Source organism: Archocentrus centrarchus, chromosome 2 (assembly GCF_007364275.1).
Source record: "Archocentrus centrarchus isolate MPI-CPG fArcCen1 chromosome 2, fArcCen1, whole genome shotgun sequence".
Classification (NCBI taxonomy): Eukaryota; Metazoa; Chordata; class Actinopteri; order Cichliformes; family Cichlidae; genus Archocentrus; species Archocentrus centrarchus.
The window spans coordinates 10,662,752-10,684,997 of NC_044347.1; the positions used below are offsets into that span (position 1 = coordinate 10,662,752).

The following is a 22,246-nucleotide window of genomic DNA, read 5'->3' on the forward strand; positions in this document are numbered from 1 at the left end:
ATGGTATAGCTCAATGAATAAAAATATAAGGACACTACATAAAAAGCTAAATATTCGAGATGGTAAACTAAAACAGCAAGGTTGAAGATGGACAGTGAATGTATTATAAAGCTCAGCAGGCCTAACCGTAGTGTGACGTCTCTGTCACACATCAGTCACAAGAATGCATCTGTTTCTAAATAATGAATGGAAGTAAAGCCTCACCGATCTGTGCAGAGTAGCCCCTCCTGGCCATGTTCTTGGCCCGCACGGCCTCTTTGATGCGGTCCACCTCCTGCTGGTAGCGCTTGCGGTCCCTCATGGCGTTCTCCTTGGCCTCCTTTAAGGCGTTCTCCAGCGCTTTGACTCGCTCAGCTGTGGCTCGCAGGCGCTTCTCCAGCTTGGGCAGCTCACAGCGAAGGTCTGCGTTGTCTCGGACCAGCTGAGGTCAGCGACGTGAAGTTACTGAGCATCGTTTTTATGCCACAGAGCTCAACATTTCTGTTTATGATCATTCTAATTTAATGGCTACAGTGTCTATATAGAAGCCGTACCTGTTTGTGGACCTTAGTGAGCTGCTCCAAGTTGTTCTCCAAAAATGAGATCTTCTGTTTCTGTGCAATGTTGCTGAGTCCCTCCTCACAGTCAAGCTCTGCACTCTTATAACGGAGAGAAAAATTATGCCAAACTGCACTAAATGACCAGTCATACGTGTCAACAGTAAAAGATCTACCTTCTTAACCCGCGCAGTGAGGTCCTGAATGAAGAGTTTGCGCAGGTTGTGCAGAGTTTGCAGCTCTTTGGCCTGACAGAACAAGAAGGGAATGAAGGTTAGACCCATGACTTAGTGCTAGGCATCTGTGAGCTTTAGCCTGCATATCAGAGGTATTACTTATTTGAAGGATAGTGAATGTGCGCAACTGATGATCTCTGTAGTGTGAAGCAAACAATTCTCAAGGAAGAGTAAAAGTGTTTTTCCTCCCCTTACTCATATGACTATATCGACATTTATACAGTACCAGTCACACGAATGGGTGAGTGTGTCCAAACCTTTGACTGGTACTGACTTGCACCTAAAGCCAAACATGGTGCCACAACCCCAGACTGCAGGTGTGAGAAGTGAAACAGTGAAAATCAGGTTCGTGCTATGATGTTTCCTTCCTATCTTTAAGGTTGAAGTTCAAGTCTAGGCCAGCCATTTTCAATGCCTTTTTCAGTTTTTCAGCTGTTTTTGGGCTGAGTCGACCTTTTTTTTTTTTTTATTTTGACAAATGACATCCGCAGCCTTGGAAAGCACTTGTTGTGGGGTAATGTCATCAACGCTAACAGGCCTCTGAGCGGCTCAAATAGCACTGATCTCTCTCTGCAACAAGTGTAGTGACTCAGCGATGTGTAAGATGGATCTCCAGCGGCGAGACACGACATGGTTCTGTCTATATTTACTGCTCACAGAGGATACAGTCAGCAGAAGAACTCGTTTCTGTGGCACCTATAAATCGGTGTGGAGTTACTGCGGCTTCGTTTAAGTGGAGCAGGCAGGAAGCTTGCCTTTCATGCCCTTTTTCTTTCTGTGACAGAGCTTCTAATCAGGGACCATCACGTCAGCACTCCCAGCAATATTTCTTTAATGCTCCCACTCTCCTTCACTGTCATAAAATATAATACACTGCACTGTTTTTCATGAGTGAGCCTGTATGGAGGTCTCGGGAATAAACGGCTTGTTTGCTTTGTCATCTGAGTAAATAGACATCTGAAGTTAGAACAGCTGTTACGACTGTGATCTCAAAGGTGACAGTGGTTATGGGGGCTCAGCGAGGCTCACCACAGTCTCCTCCAGACCCTTCAGGTCCTCTCGAGCCTGATCCCTTTGTTCATTCAGCAGTCTGAACAGAAAACAGAGCAATAATCAAACCCTGTGACATTTAAATGGTCTAAAATGGCTCTAATATCAGTGCAGGTGGATGCCCGTGTTCACCTACATGAGCTTCTGCAGCTTTGCATCCTTCTCCTGCTCCTCGGCCTTCAGCTTGTCATAGTCGGACATGAGTTGCTCCTGCTCCAGTAACAGACCCTGGTTTAGACTGAGAGGGGAAAAACTGTTTTAATAATATGCTTTCAAACTGTGGTTTGGAATCGAAGCATGTTTATTCAGAGCCATTTAAGTTGCTGGCTGAGGTCTTCAAAGTCACTTTCTAGTCATGTTAAATCTTTCTTTTGAAGTGGAAGCTGACTTTGAACCCACGTTTTTGATCCCTTTCAGGCAGCAGCGCCGCACTCACTCGCTCTCTGAGCTGCTGCCTCTCCTCAGCAGTCCCCCTTTGAAGACAGACTTGAGCGGTACATCCCTACTCCGAGGGCCAAGGTGAATGTTAAAAATGGATATGCGTGTGTCTGCGTATGGCCTGAACTTTATAGGAAAGATCAGGAGTTGTGTAGAACGGCTTCAGATCTTAAAAACCTGAGCACATCTGTGGGTTTCCCCTAAGAGTCTCTGTGAAACCTCTGAGTTCCCATCGCCTGTCTGCTACCTCTCTGTCTGCTGTGCTGTTACATCCTCAGAGTGGTTTTGTGTGTGCGTGTGATGTTTTCTCACTCTCTGAGCTCATCCAGCATCCTCTGTTTGTCTTCGATCTCATCCCGCAGGCGGCTGAGCTGCCTCTGATGAGCCTCCCTGTGGTTCTCCAGCTGCTCCTCCAGCGTTTTCTGGAGACACGGCATAAAGCATTAGAGCAGGGGTGGGCAATGTTTTTCTTAAATACTGGATAAACCTATGAACAAGTACGCAATGTGATGCTGCTGGCTCTGTCGAGGCCATCGATGGAGCCTCAGATGTGTGCCTCAAAATCTGAGACCATGGTTTTTAGGGAGTGCCTGGATTGGGAATGAGCTGCTGCCTCAAGTTCGAGTACAATAAAGTCTTGCTCAGGGAGTGAGTGACAGACAGACTGTACTGATGTGGACACTATAAGAGTTTGCTGTGGTGTAGAGAGAGCTGAGTGTGAAGATCAAACAGAATTTACTTGATCTACTGCCCTCAACTGTGGCCATGAGATTCATGGATGCAGTGAAGGAGGACATGCAGAGGGGTCGGTGTGACAGAGGGGGATGCTGGGGGAAAGGGTGAGATGGAGGCAGTTGATCCGCTGTGGCGACCCCTAAAGGGAGCAGTCGGAATAAGTGTTTCCCTACAAGTGGGCTGATCCAGTCGCCGTTGTGGTGAAACACAGCTGGTGACGGTAGTCTGAGTTCTGCTTTGAAGGTGAGCAGGAGGTTCCCCTTGAAGCAGAACCTGTAGAACTGGTTTAAGTGTTACTACACTGAATTCACCAAGCCTGCAGAGGAGAGCAAGGACTACCTTTTCCAGCTGCAGTATCAGAGGGTGGAGTTGAAGTCCATCATCAGAACTCTAGTATTTATTATAACAAATTATGGAGGTCTGAGCTTCTTGGCTTAGACTGCTGCCTCCGTGACCCAGGTAAGTGACAGAAAATGTAGCGTGCTCAGTTTTGGGAGCACATTACAGCTTTTATTGAGCTTTGGGGAGATGTTTAGGATGTCAGCGGCCAGACTGAGATGATCAGCTCACCATAGTTCTTCTATGAGTGCATTTGAGACTCAAAATCACATTTTGAGCTGTGAACAAACAACCATGTTTGTTTTTTACCTTGATGTCATCGTCTCCGTCCGCTCTGCCAATGTCCTCCTTCTCCTTTTCCTCGTGCATTTTCTCTAAAAACAAAACAATGAAGTCGTGTCAAAAACTGAAGGTGGAGACTGAATTTACTCAGTAATCTAAACTCGCAAGCTTCAAACTGTAGCATAGTTTACTGAAAGAAACTCTCAGAGCAGAGATCAACGGCCATGTTTCTACTGCTGTTTGTGTAAGAAATTAATCTTGTTATATTTTAACATATTTGAATATCAGCATTTAGCACTAAATCAGGAAATAAAACACGGATACAGTCAATTAAATATTTTGCTGTATTTTATGTTTTACCTACAAGTCACCTCAAAAACTCTGGTCACCATTCATCTGTAGTGACTGTACCCAGATAGCAAAGTGACTCCGGACCGGATCTTTCCTGGGTAGTTTTCCAGAGGAAAAGGCTGTCAGTGAACTGTTTACCTCAGCTGTCAACGCCACCTTTATTTACCCTGGAGGAGACTGTAACACTTTAAGGAGTCCGATGCGAGTCGATGAGTCAGAGAAGCTCAATTCTGTCCGATGACAGCGACACTGAGGTGAGTTGTTGAGGATATCCTGAACTTTTCTGCCTATAAGTGCTGCTGTTAGTGAAACTTTCTAAGTGCATCTAACACTGTTGGGCTCAGACACTTGGTGAACAAAGTCAAACTAATCAAACTGTTTATCAAAGTGTGATTTATAGGACACTCGAGTCTAACATTAGCTTACAACCAGCTGTTGTTGTTTAGCTCATCAGCTGTTCTGATCCAAGCAATGGCGACAACATCGGGAATAAATACACACATTTATGCGTGTTTTTGTGTGTTAGAGCCCTGACTTCAGTTCAGGAGATGAGGCTTGAAGTGAGGAGGAAGAGGATGACATTTTATTAAGATGGTGGTGGCGTCGTCTCTTCCCTCAGGGACCCATTCTCCAATGATAAAACATAAAAAAGTATGATCCTTCATATCTTGAGTCTGAAGATAGAGATGCAGATTTAAATATTGGCACATGAATACCTATAACTTCTATTCTCCTCCACCTTTGGGGACTACATATATGGCTGGTCTCTAGCCCCACACATACTGCACATGTTTAGACAGCAGAGAGATGTTATTCCCTTATTGATCACCGTTCAGTGCTTTCTGTGATGTAAACATAACCTGACAAACACACTGATTAAATAATGATTATTGAGACAGTAATGATTATAAGTGGATATAGTCATATATATACTCAGAGTTCTCCAAAACATGCTGGGAAAAAATGTCAAATATACGGGAAAACAACCTTCAGATTTCAGCTGTGGTTTGGACAATAGTGCCTTTGCTGCCTAACTCCATAAATTCCTCTGGTTTTAAAGGGTCTCTGGAGCTTTCTAGGACCAACCTTGAGCGTGCAGTTTGGCGAGCTCTTCGGTCAGAGCGTCCTGACTCTCCTCCAGCTGCCTCTTCTTCTGCTCCATGTTCTGCATGTAGTCGGTCAGAGACTTGATCTTGGCCTGATGCTGCAGGGATCACAAGACGTGAGTGACAGCCTAACAAACCTGAGGGAAGACGGTTGGCTGACATTAGGTGATGTTTACCTGGGAGACGAGCAGCTGACAGGATGCCAGCTCCTTCTCATTGGCCTGGATCTTGCGGTGGGCGTCGGCCTGAGTGCTCTCCAGCTGCTTGCTACGGTTGACCAGAGATTTGACCTCAGACTTCATCTTGCTGATGTAGAGGCGAGCGACGGTGAACTCCTCCTCCACCGCCGAGCCGTTCCCCTTCATCTCTGAGGACTGGGAGGGGAAGGAGGACGGGGCAGGTTAGATGTTCATGCGTCTGTTTTGGGGAAGGTTGAGGTTTAGTAATGTACACATGCATCCTCACCGCAGCAGTCTTGACATCACTGGTGCCGATGATGGCTCCGATGTCGCTGAGGTCTCTCAGCAGCAGGTTGAGGACCTCAGCGGCTCGCTTCCTCTGCAGGCCGTTGAGCTCCTGCAGCTGACTCAGCTCCCTCTGAAGCACCGACAGCAGCGCCTGAAGACAAAACCCACAGAAGACACTGTCAGGGTGTTTCTGCATCAGTGCGCTTCATCTGTGTGGATTCAGAAAAGTCACGACCCCACCGTCTTGTGCTGCAGCTCCTCTGTCAGCTGTACGTTGGCTCGGTCTCGCTCCTCCACCTCTTGGCTCTTCTGGTCGTAGTTGACAGCCAGCTCCTCCAGGGCCTGAAGCACCTCCTTCACCTCCTCCTTGGCCAGCTCGTTCTCCGTCTGCAGTCGGCACAACTCCTCCTGGATCTTCTCGTAGTCACGTCTGGTCGATGCCAGCAGCTGTAGAGACAAAAAAAAGTGTGTTGGAGGAAATGTGCAGACATACTGCACATTAATTTTCATGAGCTCGGAGAGGGAGACAAACCTCCTCTTGATCCATCATCTGCTCCTTGAGTTTCTCAGCCAGCTGACTGTGCTGGTTAATTTCATCGTCCTGTCGGAAATAATGAAAAGTAAAGAGTTTCAGGAGTAATTTAGATTAATGCTCATATTAAAGAGTTTGAAATAATGAGGTCAGTATGTGTACATGTGATCCCTGTGAGCCAGTAGCTGTGGGCTTCAGACTGCTCAAAACAAGATTTTCTACTCCTGGGTCTGTCACAGAGAGGTGATATCAATGATATGGTCATTTCAGGCACAGAAGCCCCGCCCATCTGCTGTTCAACTCGATTGTTTCAGAGAGCCAGCCAATCAGAAGAGAGTTGGTTTAAAGGATAGAAGATGAACTGAGGGGCGTCAACAAAACCCACAAACGAGGATTATTCTGAACTGTGAAACATGCAAAGCTCCTCTAGTAGAGATGGAGCTTGAAATAAACTAAACTGGTCCCCTTTAAGGCTTTGTATACATGACATATTTACAATAAACAATGGAAAGTTTTTGAGAAATCAGCTTCGGCTTTCTCCTCTTCCTCACCTTGTCATCTAGTTGTTTGTACAGGTTCCTGACGTCCTCCTCGTACTTCCCCCTCTCGTCGCTGGAGACGGAGACACCTCCTACAGCCGGCAGCAGGTTGTCGATGATGGGAGTGTTGTCGTACGGCTCGCTGCTCTTCTGATCTTTAGAGCTCTGCTGCTCCTCCTCGGGAACGTTCTCCCCTGTGATAAAAGCTCCCCTGTTAGATACTCCACTCATTTACCCATCATCATGTATGCACGAGTTAGTGTGACAACTTTTTAAACGCTTTGATTGTGACATTTGTTACGTCACGTCTCAGTGCATCATTTCATATTAACTTAATTTTGTGGGGAAACCTTACTCCACACCATTAAACGCTGCACCAGCAGCCATGTTTAAACTGTTGAATGAAGAAAAAAAAAAAAGCCAGCAGTGATATGAAGCCTCAATTCATGCATTTTGTGTTTGAAACCAGCTGTTAAAACCAAGCTGAGAATCAGAAAGACACCACAAGGTATGTCTGCCCAAAAGCATGTTTTATTGTTTATTTTACCCTAAATGGCATTTTTACCAAACGAACCTCATGTTGTATTAAACAAGACTTGAAACTAATGATTAAGACAATAACTAATCAGGAAAGTGTTTATTGAGGTCATAAATGAGGTCATTTTCCCAGGAACCTCTGATATGATTGTACAATCGCAGCTGTTGTTGCGACCAAAGATGCCCCCTTAGAAAGAGTGCGGGCTTGAAAGTACTCCCGTGTTGGCTTTTCAGGTTATATCCATTCTTCATATACGATGCTGTGAAAAAGTATTTGCCCCTTTTCTGCATTCACGCTTAAATGTTTCAGATCATCAAATAAATTTTAATATTAGAAAAAGATAACCCGAGTAAATACAAAATGCAATTTTTAAATAATCATTTCATTTATTAGGGTAAAAAAGCTATCCAAACCTACCTGGCCCTGTGTGCAAAAGTAACTACCCCCCCTTGTTAAATCATGAATTAACTGTGATTAACCAGAGTTTCAGTTTCATTGGCCACCCCCAGGCCTAATAAATCACTTAAGTTGAAGCTGTCTGACAAAGTGAAGCAGGCTAAAAGATCTCAAAAGCAGCACATCACACCAAAGAATCATCGGAGAAACAAAGTCAGTGACTCCAGTGAACCACAGTGAGAGCTGTTATCCACACATGGCGACAACTTGGAACAGTGCTGAACCTTCCCAGGAGGTCACAAAAGAACCCAGAACAACACCTAAAGAACTGCAGGCCTCACTTGCTTCAGTTAAGGTCAAAGTTCATGATTCAACAATAAGAAAGATACAAGAACCTACAGCAACCTCAGACGGTGCTGCAAAAACACAAGAGCTGCACCTCAGATTCAACAGTTAGACGTTCAAGTTCACGTCAGCACGATTTGAAAAAGAACAAGTATGAATTGTTTGGAAGGAGAAAGCCTCTTCTCTCTAAAAAATATGGCAGCACAGCTTAGGTTAGCAAAGCTACATCTGAACAAACCACAAGACTCCTGGATCAGTGTTCTTTGGACAGACGAGACCAGAGTGGAGACGTCTGGACATAAAGCACAAAACCAACCACAGCGTATCAACACAAACACCTCATACCAACTCTCAGCACGGGTCCACCATGACCTCTCTGTACACCAAAGTGTTCAAGAGTCAAATGGTCACAATGTAGCCAGCTGGTAATGTGGCAAACTTAATCATGACCAAATGCAACGAGCGTGTATGGTGGTAAAATCCCAACAACAGTCTTTTAACACCAAAGGAGCGTTTTTTCTTCCTGGCAGTGAAGATAACTCTAACATACTGTAATTTATCAAACCAAACTAGGTAATCTATCAGCTGAGTTTAGTGTCAGATAATTAAAATACATGATTTATTTCCTGGCTCAAAATGGAGCTTTGGGGGCAGGCTACGTTCGCACAACAGATCCACATAGAGCTAAATTAGTGACTATGGATTACCTAAATTGACAGTTTCTGTTATTTCTGGCCATTTGTTAAATAAAAATATATTTCACGGTTGGGTAAATTAAACCACAATTTATTACTTTGTTTCACAATTCTGCTGATTTTCTTTCAGGGCAATGAGGAAAAACTGCATCAGTTATGCTGCACGCATACATTAGAGCAAAAATGATAATCATCCTGACTTCCCCAGTGTTTCTGTAATTATTGATTTTCTGACTGTGATGAAAGCCAGCAGCTAATGAGGAGATGGAGCAGAGGACCGACTGCTTCCTTTTAAACGACCTGGCAAAAAGCCAGCGGCTGACTCAAACCAGAAACACTGTATCAGCATAACGTGTGTGTGAGTGTGTGAGTGTGCTACCTCTACATGCGGGGAGGCTTTTATAGGCTGCAGCTTAGCTGATTTGATTTCAAGGAGGGGGGGGGGGGGGGGGGGGGGGGGGGGGGGGGGGGGGGTGTTATCGGCATCCACAGGGGAATTAAACATTTAAAAAAAAAGAAGAAGCAACAATGGCCACAGACAGAGAGGGGTGGGGGGGGGGGCGGTGAAGGGAGGGAGGCATTAAAGCAAAGAGAGGACCGAGAGGAGGAGGAGTGGTTACAATGCAACAAGATGGGTGGGTGGGGGGGTGGGGGGGGGGGGGGGGGGGATGCTGTGAAGGAGCTCCTGCAGCCTCAGCTGAGAGGGCGGACGTGTGATGTGGAAACACAAACAGGCAGCATTGTGTCCTTCATGGTAGGTTTACACAGAATCTACACATACGGGCATAATGAGGTGTGAGATTCAGGGCTGAGCAGCTCTGACTGGACACATTATTACAGCTGCTGATTCATATCTTGGGATGGTTCATCTAAAAATAATTATACGATTAAATCGCAGAGCAAATCCAGAGTGTGTGAGGTTAATAAAGCAGCTGCTCGCTTCTCAGACCACCATCCAGTTTTTTTTTCTTTTATTTCTGCTTGTCAGAGCAGGCCATTTAAATTAGGGCTGCGCATGACTAACAGAAATACTAATTACTCACAGCAGCATCGCTCTCCCTCTGTGTGTGTGTGTGTCAGGGTTTGTACAGAGCAGAAACCAAAGCAAAAAGCATTCAACTAACAACAAAAATCACAAACTGAGAAGGAAAAAGGTGACATAAAAACAAAGTAGCAGCTATTATACCCCACTCTGCATTTAATCATTAGTTATTATTAATCCCTGGCTTCTTCCACAGTGTGTCTTTTGTCCTGTCTCCCTCTCCTCACCCCCAACCAGCTGCGGCAGATTGCTGCCCCTCCCTGAGCCTGGTTCTGCCGGAAGTTTCTTCCTGTTCAAAGGGAGCTTCTCCTTCCCACTGTCATCAAGCGTATGCTCATAGGGGGGGGTCGTCTAATTGGTGGTGTTTTCTCTCTATTATAAAGCACTTTGAGGTGACTGTTGTGATTTAGCGCTATATCCTGTAAATAACAATGATAGGCAGCATGGTGGTACAGTGCTTAGCACTGTTGCCTCAAAGCAAGAAGGCCCTGGGTTCAAATCCACCATTTGGTCAGGGTCTCTCTGTGTGGAGTTTGCATGTTCTCTCCGGGTACTCCGGTTTCCTCCCACAGTCTGTGACAGACTGGCGACCTGTACAGGGTGTACCCTACCTCTCGCTCCAGGCTCCAGTCCCTCCCATAACCCTGAACTGGGTAAGTGAAAGAAAATGGATGGATGGATAAATAACAATGAACTGAACTGCCATGTCAATGTCAAGAGCATGAAAAAAAGAAGACTTTTCTCCTGCCTGGCGTAAGTCATCCAGGTCTCACTGTTAACGGTCATCTTGGTCTTGGTTGTCAGTCTGGTGTTCTCCCGGTGCAGTGAGGCAGGTAAGACTTACTGCATGCAGCCTTCCTGATGGGTTTGAGTGATTGTGAAACCCAAGTAGATGAACTGATCAAAATAATGTTCAGTGATGATTGGTGGTACCTCAACATCCCACCCAATCATGTTGTTTTTCTTCTTTTGTTTGTTCTTTTCAGACTGATGGTCAGACCAAAGTCCTAACAGACCTGTGTAAACCGATCCATCAGCCTCCGGACGTCCCGCTGTGTGCAGCACTGCTGCATCATCAGTGAGCACAATGTCTCCACTGATGGACCTGCACACTTTGGTTTCTGATCATCTAATGTGTAGGTAGATCCCTTCCCTTACAGGACTAAAAACATGCTTCAGAAGTGTACCGAAGGAGATGCCAAACAGTGCTGAAGAGAGAGCGTAGCCTTGGTGGATCACTGTTTCAATCACACTCTGTGGTTTGGGGGGACATCCTATCTTAGTGAGGATCTGGAACAGTCCAGTACAAGTCCACCGGTCCATCCCACCCTCCACCTACCCATCACTCGTTTACTTAAGTAGTATTTGACAGATTAGTGTTGAAATAAAAAGGACAAAGATGCATAAATTAGAAGTGAAATGTGACAGACTGGGCTCAGTGAATGGACTGATTGGCTCGAGATCAGTGGTATCCAAAGGGTTTGTGTTTGAAATCAAACACACAAAGGGGAGTGCAGCTGCTACTGTGTAAGGTTTCTCCTTTAATGCAGCTCTATCACCTTATCACACACTTTCACACAAGCCAACAAACAGTCTTGCTGCCTCTGGTTTGGATAGGATTATTAGTGTCAAAGTGCCTCTTTAGGGCCGCATCCTCCTGGCTCTTAATCGGGATATTTTATGTGCAATTCTGCAATAAATCCCACCATGCAGCAACTCTGGTGTGCTCTGTTTAAAGGAATGTTTTTTAACGTACAGAAATGAGAAATGCATACAAGGCACCGAAACAGTGAGCTGTCTATTCATTAACTTACTGTGTAGCTGTGTGATGCAACAGTTACGCATGCTGTCACAAATTCCCACAGCACCCCACTGTGTAACCACTGATCTAGATTCAGAGGTTCACAGCTGCTCTTTCCTTTGTCAGCCCTCTCCACTCCATCTCACCGTTCCTCCAGCGGTTGAGCTCGGCCTCCAGCCTCTGGACGATGCTCTTCAGGCTCTTGTTCTTCTCCTTCTCCTTCTCGTATTTCTTCTTCCACTCCTCGGCCGTCAGCTCCAGGTTCACGGACACCGTGTTCTTGATGGTCTTCGCTCTGAACAGACACAGATGGTAAGTGAGTTAGCTTTTTTTTCATTAATGTCACTGTGCTGGCTTATTAGAAGACTTTATTGGCAGCTTGTTCCGGGACCTTCAGCTAATCGGTCGTTAAATCTGACATTAAAGTTCTAACACAATAATACCAAGTGAGTTAAGTTCTCATGTGCTACAGTCTGATGTTGTTTCCAGCTGATGTCATGAAGATGCTGACTGTCCTCATGGTCCCACCTACACTCCCCGCACACATCCTCTTTTCCTTCTCATCCCTGTCCTGCATTCATGCACTCAGACATCAGTAAAGGTGCAGAGGATGTGCTTATCTTAAAGATCTAGCTAACACTACAGAAGGAGAGAGCATAAACTCAGTAAACTTGTCTTTAAGCAGAAGGTAATTTCAAACACTGGGGAGATTTATTAATCAAGTTATCTCAATGTTGATAATTTCATCGTATTTAAAGGTTATACCGGATGCAGGCAAAACTGGGTCATTAGTAGTATTGCGGTCCAGTTTACAGTAATGGATCAGGGTTGAAGTGAGATTTGGCAGGTGGGGGTACCAGTTCACATGTTGTCAGGCAGCAGGGGGAAACTTTCAAGGTGATCGGAAGGAAACAGTAACTGAAATAACCATTAGTTTCCTCCAAGGTATGCAGAAGAGCATCTCTGAAAGCAGAGCAGCAGAAGACCACATCAGCCACTCCCAACAGCTAAGAACAGGAAACTGAAGCTACAGTTCACACAGGCTCACCAAAACTGGACAGCAGGAGATTGGAACAATGTCACCCAGTCTGAGGAGTCTCGATTTCTGCTGTGACATTTGGACGGCAGGATTGGCGTGTACAACAGGAAAGCACCGACCTCCTGTTCCATCTATTGGAACGCCATTGGGATGTGGTGGAACGGGAGATTCTCATAATGAGTGTGCTGTCGACAAATCTCCAGCAACTGTGTGATGCTAGCTGTCATGTCAACATGGACCAAAATCTTTGAGGAATGTTTCCAGCAACCTGCTGAATCTGTGCATTGAAGAATTAAGACAGCTCTAAAAGTAAAAGGGGGGTTCAGCCCATGACTAGGAAGATGTACCTAATAAAGTGGTTTGTGAGTATTTAAGCAGATGGTACATGAGCGATCCTGGCTACTTTCCAGCTCTTAGCCAGTTTAAAGCTGGTACAAATTTGGATAGTGCTACTTTCTAAATGAACTTTTATTTCAGTGGTCAATAAAAAAAAGAAAGAAAATCCAGAGAAATCTACTCAAACGAAAACCCCTTAAAAGTTTGCTGACTTTGCACACAAAAAAATTTTTTAAAGCTTTTTCCTGTTGCAATGTGGTACAGAGCCTCAACAACAAGTTCAGCAGCAGCAGATGCGGCCGGTGCCCCGCAGCTTTTAGATGTGTCCCTGATCCAACACACCTGATTCAAATGGCTGAATTACCTTCTCAGTATGCAGTCAAGTTCTCCAGAGTCCTGCTAATGACTTCTATATTTGACTCAGGTGTGTTGAAGCAGGGGATCCAAAAAAACACACAGAAGGCAGGAAACCAATCCAAGAAGTAACCGGGCCAATTAGGGATTAGACACAGCAGGGGAACGAGACACAGGTGCAGCCAATCATCAACAGGTGAAAACAATCAGGGAATCAGAGGACAACGGATAGGATAGCAAACCTGACAGCTGACGTGAACACAAGAGGCACTACCTTATCCCAAATAAACACGTTTTTGTTGCCTGGAAAATACAAAAACTGCACCTCAAGCTAGCAGGACAGGTGCAGAGTCGGCAGGGGTGTTCATGATCACTGTTGGGTTAGGTCAAAGTTGTCGCTGTGAATTTAAGCTGATGATCCTCCAAGTTTCATTCATTAAATCCACCATTATACTTGCTACAGAAACAGCTCGACTAACTGCTCAGTGTGTTCAGTTCAGCTGGTTAAAATCAAAGGAAACAAATACATTGTAATTTATCACAGCTGCGCAGCTGCAGGGTTCCTCCTTCCCCAAGTCTCAAGTTAATCCCTGATTAGGACGTATAAACCCAGCATTTTTAGGTTTGTTTTACTCTTTGTTATTTTAGTTCTCTTTAAAATCATATGAGGCAAATAAATACAAATAAAAAGCCACAAATACAGAAATTTGTAAATCTGAGCACACAAGTTTGCAATACTCAGCACGATCAGATGAATAAAGCATCAAACAAGCTTTTGCTGCAAATATAATGTATGTTTTTACTGTTTTATTGGAACTAAAGCGACAAATTATAGCAGTTGTTTTTGCCTTTTTCTTTTACCTTTTCATCTAATTCAGTCGCTTTCTACATGTTCTGTGTGTGAGTCTGACACGCTGTTTTCTCCCAGAAGACCTCCACCCCTGCAGATGTTTCCTCTCATGATGTAAATCTCAGATTTAATTGACTTTCCTCTTAGCAGAGGGCTGCAGCGTGATCAGTCTCTCTGCCGCTGCTCAGTCTGAACTTGTTGATCGAGTCTCAGTGGACTTCAGCTGGATATTTATCATAAATTATTACAATCTTTTCAGACGTCTAAGTACGCTTTTATGAAACGGCATCATCTAGAGGAACGAAGCGGTCTATGAAAGCAGCGTCACTTTTTACAGGACGTTAAAAACAAGAAGGCACCAGTGTGGGAGTCTATAAATATAAATAAACCCAGATGCACAGCGGGAGACTCACAGCCATCTGTTTGCTAGTTTGCACCAAATGAGTCACTGTGCACCTTTACAGACAAACTGGATGCACTGATACTCTCCCACAAACACAAACAGCAACTCTGTGTTTGATTCAAACTGACTTCAGACAAGAATCAGATTCTTTCATTTCTGATTGACCTTGTTTTGTTTATATTTATGGCTTTTTTTGTAATTATTAAAAATTTCTCTTTGTAGAAGTGTAAACGGTTCCTGTAGTGGGTGCTTGATGTCCAGCTATACAGCAGAAATAAATATGGTTACCGCCTGGTATAAATAATGGTTTTGACCTCTGTATGTGTGGAAATGTTCATATAATTAATGCATTTATATTTTACTTAGGCTTAAAGCTAAGCTCTGCTAGGCTTAGAACTGTATGTTTTTTGCCTTATATACTGTATTTCCATGTGTGTTTGCACAGGTTTCAACAAATCTCTGCACCCATTTCCCATTTTCCTAACAAAATATAAAGAAATGAGGGGTGGCTGAAGACTTTTGCACACTACTATTTCTAAAAAAAAATAATAATTCTTTAACTGAGCAGCTGACAACTGAGCAAACTCCTGGTGTCACCTTCCAGTTACCTTTTTCCTGCCATGACGTGTTTATCTACTAATATACAGAGATGCAGGTATCAGATGAAAGTATCACTTCCCTGTTTTGGCACTGAGTACATCAGAGAGAAGCGGTACCTCTGTCCAAACATGAGCGTAGACTTGGTCTCGGCCTCGTTGTAGACGGACGGCGAGCAGCAGATGATGATGGTGGTGCGGCAGTTCCCTCCCAAAGAGTCCTGCAGGATCCGAGTCATCTTACTGTCTCGGTACGGCACGTGGGTTTTCTGAAAAAAAACAAAGATGCCACGATCTCATCAACTGAACTGAGCTTTTTCTCCAATTCATACTTCTTTGTTTAGGAGCATTAGGGTGGACTTACGGTGCCTTCAGCCAGAGCTGAGATGACATTTCCCAGCGCAGAGAGAGATTTGTTGATGTTCTTCGCCTCATCTAGCACCGCGCCCTCAGCTCCCGTCTTGCTCACCTATCCGAACAACCCAACGCCCAGATCATCCATTAGCTTTACAGCTTTGAGCAAACTTTAACTCTGCGTTTCTAAACTCGCTCGGACCAACCTTCTCGCTCCCGGCCAGGTCGACCAGATAGAGCTTCCCCGACAGCTTCTTCTCCGTCTCGATGTTTTCCTGCTTGATGTTGATGAGGAATATGCTGTGGCTGCGGGAGCTGTGCTCGTTCATGTCTACAAATTAACAACAATAATTACGATTGCAGAAAAGGAACCAGGAAAGCATAATTTACAGGTCTGCTGCAGCACATTTCAAAAGTAGTACCAGGCTTTTAATCTTTTTTAAGATTTCATGATAGATAAAAAATATAAATTTATTTAATAGGGTGTTTATGACTCCTTAAGTAGTTTTAGGAGCTTGTCCTGTATGAGTTATTTGAAATAGTAGGACAAAATAAAGATGTTCTATAACAGATTTGGTCCTTTTTGCACACCCTTAAAACCCTCACAGCAGGATTGCAAGCACTGCTACTAAACTAAATAAAGCGGACACACTGACACAGCTGTAGTATATCATAAGCTAGTTTTGAAAGATAGCTTTCAAAACTCATTTTGAAAGCTAATCTGTTTTTATCGTAGACTTGATGGACATTAAGAGTTTAAAGGACCCACTATGTTTATTTCCAACTCCATACTTTTATTCTGGGACTGTATTTGAGTTGCTGTGTGAGACTCACAACTTTAAAAAATTGTAATTTATGCTACATAGTTACAATATCTAAACAGCCAATTGCATTGCAGCAACTCAATGCATTTACTCATGCAGGCAAGACAAGCTGCTGAGTTCAAAACGGACCAAAATCTGAATGTTTCCAGCACCTTGTTAAATCTATGTGCCATGAAGAATTTAGACAGCTCTGACGGAAAACTCAGTTCTATCAAGGTGTACCTAATATAGTGACCAGTGAGCGTATAAAATAATAACAGGAACACTTTAAAGCAATGCTAAGACTGCTAACATGTAAAATACATACTAGTCACTGCCACGTGCCGATTGGCTTTGCCCTCATCGATGACATCCATCACCTCCTCCGGACTGGACACAAAACGCTCAGTACAGCCCTGAAAATTTAGATGCTTAGCTGGAATTATGATCAGCAGCCAGGATAAGGATGAGTCTAAAACATCAGTCAGAAGTCACATAAAACCAAAAAAGCTGTTGCAGTAAACCCCCCACAAGTGTATTTCACTGAAATGGTAATCATCCCTGAATCGTTCGACCACATCTGAAATTAAACATTTGCTGTGCTGAGAGAAAACCTGAGAGTACAGCTGTGGTATATGGAGAGATTAAATATATAAACCTCTTTGTACTAGTCCTTAACAAATGAAAACCTAAACCTGCAGGATCATCAGGCAGGAAACAGATGACTGCATCAAAAGCTGTCGTTCAGCTTACCAACCTTGACATAGGGCACTCTGTTTTTGTCTTCGTGGACGGCGAGGTTCGTCTTCGACACTTCACACAGAACAAAGATCATCCAGATCAAATCGTGATGATTTTAAAAGTGACATTTTACCAAAACGGGGTGTCGAATACTTGAGGTAAACGGCCTCTCTTACCGTCAAGAAGGTCTCTGATCTTGTCCAAGTAGATTTCAAAATAAGAGACCTGCCCAGGGAACATGAGGTTTACAGCCTTCACTACAGCTTAAATTCAATATTTTTGCAATTTAAACACATAAATGTCACAATTTCCTTTTTATTTCACACTAAAGCTTTACAAAAATGGCACAGTTGTGTTTTCAGCATGCCTTTCCATTCATTCAGAGTTTGTGTGCAAAGGTCTCAGAAGGCCACAGGCTGCAGATCTCCAGTGCAGGGAAGCTGCAGGAAATGCTGGCAGTGACTCACACATGACATTTTATTCATTTCCTTCAGGAGATAACCTGCAAACGACTTCCATTCTCACCTTGATGTGAAACTCGAGGTTCTCATCCATGGAGTAGATGTGGTCAAAGATGTCGTGGGCGATGCGAGGGATGATTCCCATCAGCTGGGGGTCGTGCAGTTTGCCCTGAACACGACAACAGACATGGATATTACACCTGACAGCCACTGTTTTTACTCATACCATTATTATTTATCCATCCATCCATTTATGTACTGTGATATATATATAAGGTCAGGACAGAGCTTCCTTAAAAGATCACAAACTGATGGGTCTTGGATCTTGCAATATAAAACATATTGAGGTGACTTGTCATGAATTAAATTGACTTCAATAAATACTCTGATGTGTTTAAAAAAATCATGGTAAAAAAAGTACTCTCTGTCAATTCTGAGGTTTTACATATGAGGACACAATAAAAAAATCTGGTCCTTAGCACGTCTTTAAATTATTTACATACAACCTGAGGCAAACAACAACACATGATATATTACACCGTGCCATTATTTATTTAATAAAACGTAAACCAAAATGAAGAAGCAGTGTGTGAAAAACTAAGTCCACCCCTGATTCAGTAGCTTTAGCAGCAAAAAATGTTGGGTTTGACTGTAATATGTCATGTTTTGAAGTTCATCTGAGTATGTATTTCCCTATTTTATTTTAGATCTGGTAAGAGCCTTATATATATATATATATATATATATATATATATATATATATATATATATATATATATATATTTGAAGTTGCAGATGGCGTGTCCTGAGTGGATGCCCCTTAAAACCTGTCCTGTCCAGACTTACAGTTTGATCCTACACCATATACCAAAGATCCCAACTGCATAGTATTCAATAAACTTATATTCTCTTAAACGTGAAAGGTTTTAAACTCCCATTGTTGCATTATGACAGGCATTAATATGACAAAGACTAAATTTGGTTGGGCAAATAAAAGTTATTTTTATAGATGTAAAAGGAGAAGATGTTGATGCTGAAGCATTTCTTGAAGTTTCTGAGCTGCTTGTGTCCTTCCTGAAGTTCTCTGGTAGAGTTGGCCTTCCTATTGGTAATTTAGCATCTCCTACAAAATAAAAGACTATTATTTAAGTCGGTTTGTTGGAAGTTTTATTTTGAAGGAAAAACAGATTCCCTGCTAAGTCTATCACATTCCATTTGCACTCTGTTGCCTCTGATGTCTCACATTTCATTACATTTGCAAATGGAATGGAATGTGAGCTTACAGACTTTAAATACATAAACGACATAGTGAGATCATCACAGTCTGTCTATAAATTGGTGCATTCTGTTTGCTCAGTGTGCTTCAGAACTGTGCACCTACGAAAGGAGGAACACACGACGAGCCGGCTGCCAAAGCAAACCCCAGAAACATGCAGAAAACGCAAGCAAACACCAACTCAACCATGCAAAGAAGACTTTCTCCAGAAGAAATTCTTTCTATGGACATTGGGAGACCCATGACCAGAAGCATGTACAAAAAGCTTCTAAACCTCAACTCCAACCCTGGAGAAACAAACCCTGGACCAGGTGTGGGGACTCCATTGGGCGCTGTCAAACCCAACATAAGAAATCGGCAGCAAAACCCAAATCCTAGAGAGAGAAACCCTGGACCCAGCAAAGGGACTTGGCATCATCAGGGCAATCCCAACTTCAGGCCCAATGATGGCAGACCTCCACGGAATGAGAAAGAGGAGATCAACATGCTGAGATCCCAACTGCAGCAGGCTCTGCAAATGCAGCAAAGCAGTCCCCACCAAGTGGTGGCTGCAAACCACAAAGCTGCTAAGTACAAGGTGCAGCTGAATTGGCTTGAGCTGCAGTTGGACTGCTGCAGAAGAAATGCACAGAACACCATTGAAGTCCTCCAAGAACAGCTGGAAGAGGCTTGCAGGAACAGACCCGAGTCTGACACGAAGGAGAACTTCACTGCTCAGCTGAGCAAAGCTCCTACTGAGGGCCCTGCTAATGCAACAGATGTTGCAGGTAAGGGTCCCACAACTGGTGAACCAGGTGAGACCTGTGATACACTGGAGGAAGTGAGCAGCCACCATGCTGCAAAGCTGCATGTGGAGGCCTCAACACAAACCATGGAGGCTCCACACACAGACTCTGTAGAGCTCAAGGCAACCAGAGAGGCTGCCTCAGAAACCCAGTGTGAGAATCAGCAGGAGCAGATCAACCAGCTCCAGGAGCAGCTCCTCAGGGCTCAGAAGCAGCTTGAAGAGGAGGCTGACAAACACAAAGAAGAAGAAGAGCGAGCCCGCTGTGAGATTGCAGAGCTCAAAACTAAGCTCTGCACCAGTGAGGCCCTTCTTGAAGAGAATGATTTGAAGTTACAGAACTTCAGTGAAGAGCTGGAAACCTTCAAAGCTTCCTACAAGGAACTTGTAGAGAAGCAAAAACTGGACATCACAAGCCAGCTGAAGGAAACAGAAGCAGAGAAAAACCAACTACAGCAGACGTTACTGTCTATGCTGGAGACTCTGCAAAACCAAGAGGCCAGCATGATCAAACTAGATGATCGTGAGGCCCAAAATGAGACACTGAAGGAGACTCTGGAGACCCAACAAGAGAAAGAGTCCAGTGTTAACAACCTCGAGGGTCCAGAGGAAGTACCTAAAAAGAAGAAGAAGAAGCGTGGCTGGCTGCGTAGATTATTCTCTTGTTGTAGTGCAGCATCCACATAATCTCCTACATAATCTCATTAGTATACAAATCAATTTCAAGAGCAAATAACTATTGACTTTGCTCCCCCCAACCGGTCACAGCAGATGGCTGCCCCTCCCTGAGCCTGGATCTTGTAACAGTCGTAATTGTGATGTCTCTTTACGACAGTCTGGCCTTTTTGTGTAGATGATGTCACCAGTGTGCGCCCACCGCTCCTCAGTAGAGAGCGCGGGAGATGTGTTTTGCAGACGGACATTTTTGGATTGAGGCGGACCTTTTCCTTTTCCTTATTTTTGTACCGTCATAGGTTGTATGAACACTGCTCGTTTTCATGTGTGTTTATGTAGCAGCCGTTCAACCGGGCTTCATAAGGTTGTGAAGATTACATTTATTAAAAGGGCAATACTGAAATTCTCAGTGCCAGTGTGCTTGTGCGTTTTTTTTGGCTGCCCGCCGCCTCCTCTTCACCACCGAACACAACCCAGACGTTACAATCTGCTGAAGGTTTCTTCCTGATTAAAGGGAGTTTTTCCTTCCCACTGTCGCCAAGAGCTTGCTCACAGGGGATCGTCTGATTGTTGGGGGTTTCTCTTTAAGTCAATTCAGTTTCATGTACAGCACCAGTCACCCATATGGACACACTCACCCATTCATATAAAAGGGTGATTGTGTCTAAACCTGTAAATGAAACGGAATTCAATTAAAGATGATTTGTAGGAGATTGATAAATTTGACCAAATTTGAACAAAAAATAACAAAATAAAACAATTGACTTTCAAACAAAATCTGAATTGTGAAGACTCATTTTTTTAAGCATTTCAAATGTCAAATTACAGAAGCTTAACAGCAGAAATAAATATGTTTACAGTCTGGTTAAAAATGGTTTATTGCACTCTTGGTGGTTTTCACTGCATTTGTTTTAAAGATGCCTTTTGGAGAATTTCAATAGAATTACCAATCAAATAATATGCCTTGCTCAGTGGTTAGTGTTACTAGTAAGAGTCAACCTGTTTTGGTCATTGAAATTCTACTTGATCATTGTTATCCTGATCATTCATTAGCATGCATCTGTGTGTGCAGTAAAAATTTATTTGTGTAGCACATTTCAGTGGCAAGGCAGTTCAAAGTTTGATGTTTATAAGAACATCAAACAAATGTGCAGTAAAATCATTAAAAGCATTAAAAACATCAATCAATCAATTACAATAAATCAAAGGCAACTAATCAAAGGCAGCTCTAAACAGGTGGGTTTTCAGCCTTGATTTAAGGGAATTTAGTGTTTCGGCTGTTTTTAAGTTTTCTGGCAGTTTGTTCCAGATTAAAGGTGCATAAAAACTGAAAGCTGCTTCTCCATGTTTGGTTCTGGTTCTGGGGATACAAAGTAGACTGGAACCAGAAGACCTGAGTGTTCTGGAAGTAAGTCTTTAATGTATTGTGGTGCTAAACCGTTCAGCGATTTATAAACTAATACAAGTATTTTAAAGTCTTTTCTCTGGGCTACAGGTAGCCAGTGTAAGGACTTTAAAACCGGGGTGATATGCTCTATTTTTCTAGTCTTGGTGAGAACACGGGCAACAGCATTTTGGATTAGCAAAATGCTGCTGATTAGCAAATATAATTTTATCATTCTCTCACATTGCTGTGGAGTAGTGGTTGTCCACTCTTCTTTATGGCATTTCTATTATTTCACTGAGGTTTGCAGGCATTCATTTATGCAGGGCTCTCTTAAGGTCCCAAGACAGCCTTTCAATCAGGTTGAGGTCTGAACTTCGACGGGGTCATTGTAACTGCTTAATTCTCTTTTCTTGCTGTGCTTGGGATCATTGTCCTGTTTCAGGACCTAATTTCCCAATGTTGGTGGAGGAGTTCATTGTTGACTCAATGACTGCAAGGTATCCAGGTCATGTGGGTGCAAAATAAGACCCCCTCCACCACCGTGCTCACAGTTGTCTTTGTTAACACACACCTGAATGCTTCAGACCAGCAAACTGCCAACGCTTCTGCTTTTATAGAGAAGCTGATACCCTCCTAATACCTCTGGAAACATATATATATATATATATATATATATATATAAATACAGAGTTTTCACTATATCACAGGATTTTACAGTGTATAGATATTTATATAACTCCCCATAACTAAGATCATCAC

The 22,246-nt window shown here is 43.4% G+C and overlaps 1 protein-coding gene across 1 annotated transcript in view; it reads right to left on the reverse strand.

The window, feature by feature from the left end:
- Nucleotides 1–22,246, reverse strand: part of LOC115794835 (kinesin heavy chain-like) — a 32,403-nt gene that overhangs the window by 4,376 nt on the left and 5,781 nt on the right. The window contains exons 4-24 of the mRNA XM_030750501.1: nucleotides 17,430–17,534; nucleotides 17,081–17,129; nucleotides 16,921–16,976; nucleotides 16,492–16,579; nucleotides 15,567–15,691; nucleotides 15,371–15,475; nucleotides 15,127–15,275; nucleotides 11,575–11,723; nucleotides 6,624–6,805; nucleotides 6,073–6,141; nucleotides 5,781–5,987; nucleotides 5,539–5,691; nucleotides 5,250–5,447; nucleotides 5,054–5,171; nucleotides 3,644–3,708; nucleotides 2,573–2,682; nucleotides 1,959–2,060; nucleotides 1,802–1,862; nucleotides 713–784; nucleotides 534–638; nucleotides 205–421 (exon numbers count right to left, since the gene is read on the reverse strand). Coding sequence (XP_030606361.1) covers nucleotides 205–421; nucleotides 534–638; nucleotides 713–784; nucleotides 1,802–1,862; nucleotides 1,959–2,060; nucleotides 2,573–2,682; nucleotides 3,644–3,708; nucleotides 5,054–5,171; nucleotides 5,250–5,447; nucleotides 5,539–5,691; nucleotides 5,781–5,987; nucleotides 6,073–6,141; nucleotides 6,624–6,805; nucleotides 11,575–11,723; nucleotides 15,127–15,275; nucleotides 15,371–15,475; nucleotides 15,567–15,691; nucleotides 16,492–16,579; nucleotides 16,921–16,976; nucleotides 17,081–17,129; nucleotides 17,430–17,534 — 2,485 coding nt within the window. The remainder of the gene's footprint in view (nucleotides 1–204; nucleotides 422–533; nucleotides 639–712; nucleotides 785–1,801; nucleotides 1,863–1,958; nucleotides 2,061–2,572; nucleotides 2,683–3,643; nucleotides 3,709–5,053; nucleotides 5,172–5,249; nucleotides 5,448–5,538; nucleotides 5,692–5,780; nucleotides 5,988–6,072; nucleotides 6,142–6,623; nucleotides 6,806–11,574; nucleotides 11,724–15,126; nucleotides 15,276–15,370; nucleotides 15,476–15,566; nucleotides 15,692–16,491; nucleotides 16,580–16,920; nucleotides 16,977–17,080; nucleotides 17,130–17,429; nucleotides 17,535–22,246) is intronic.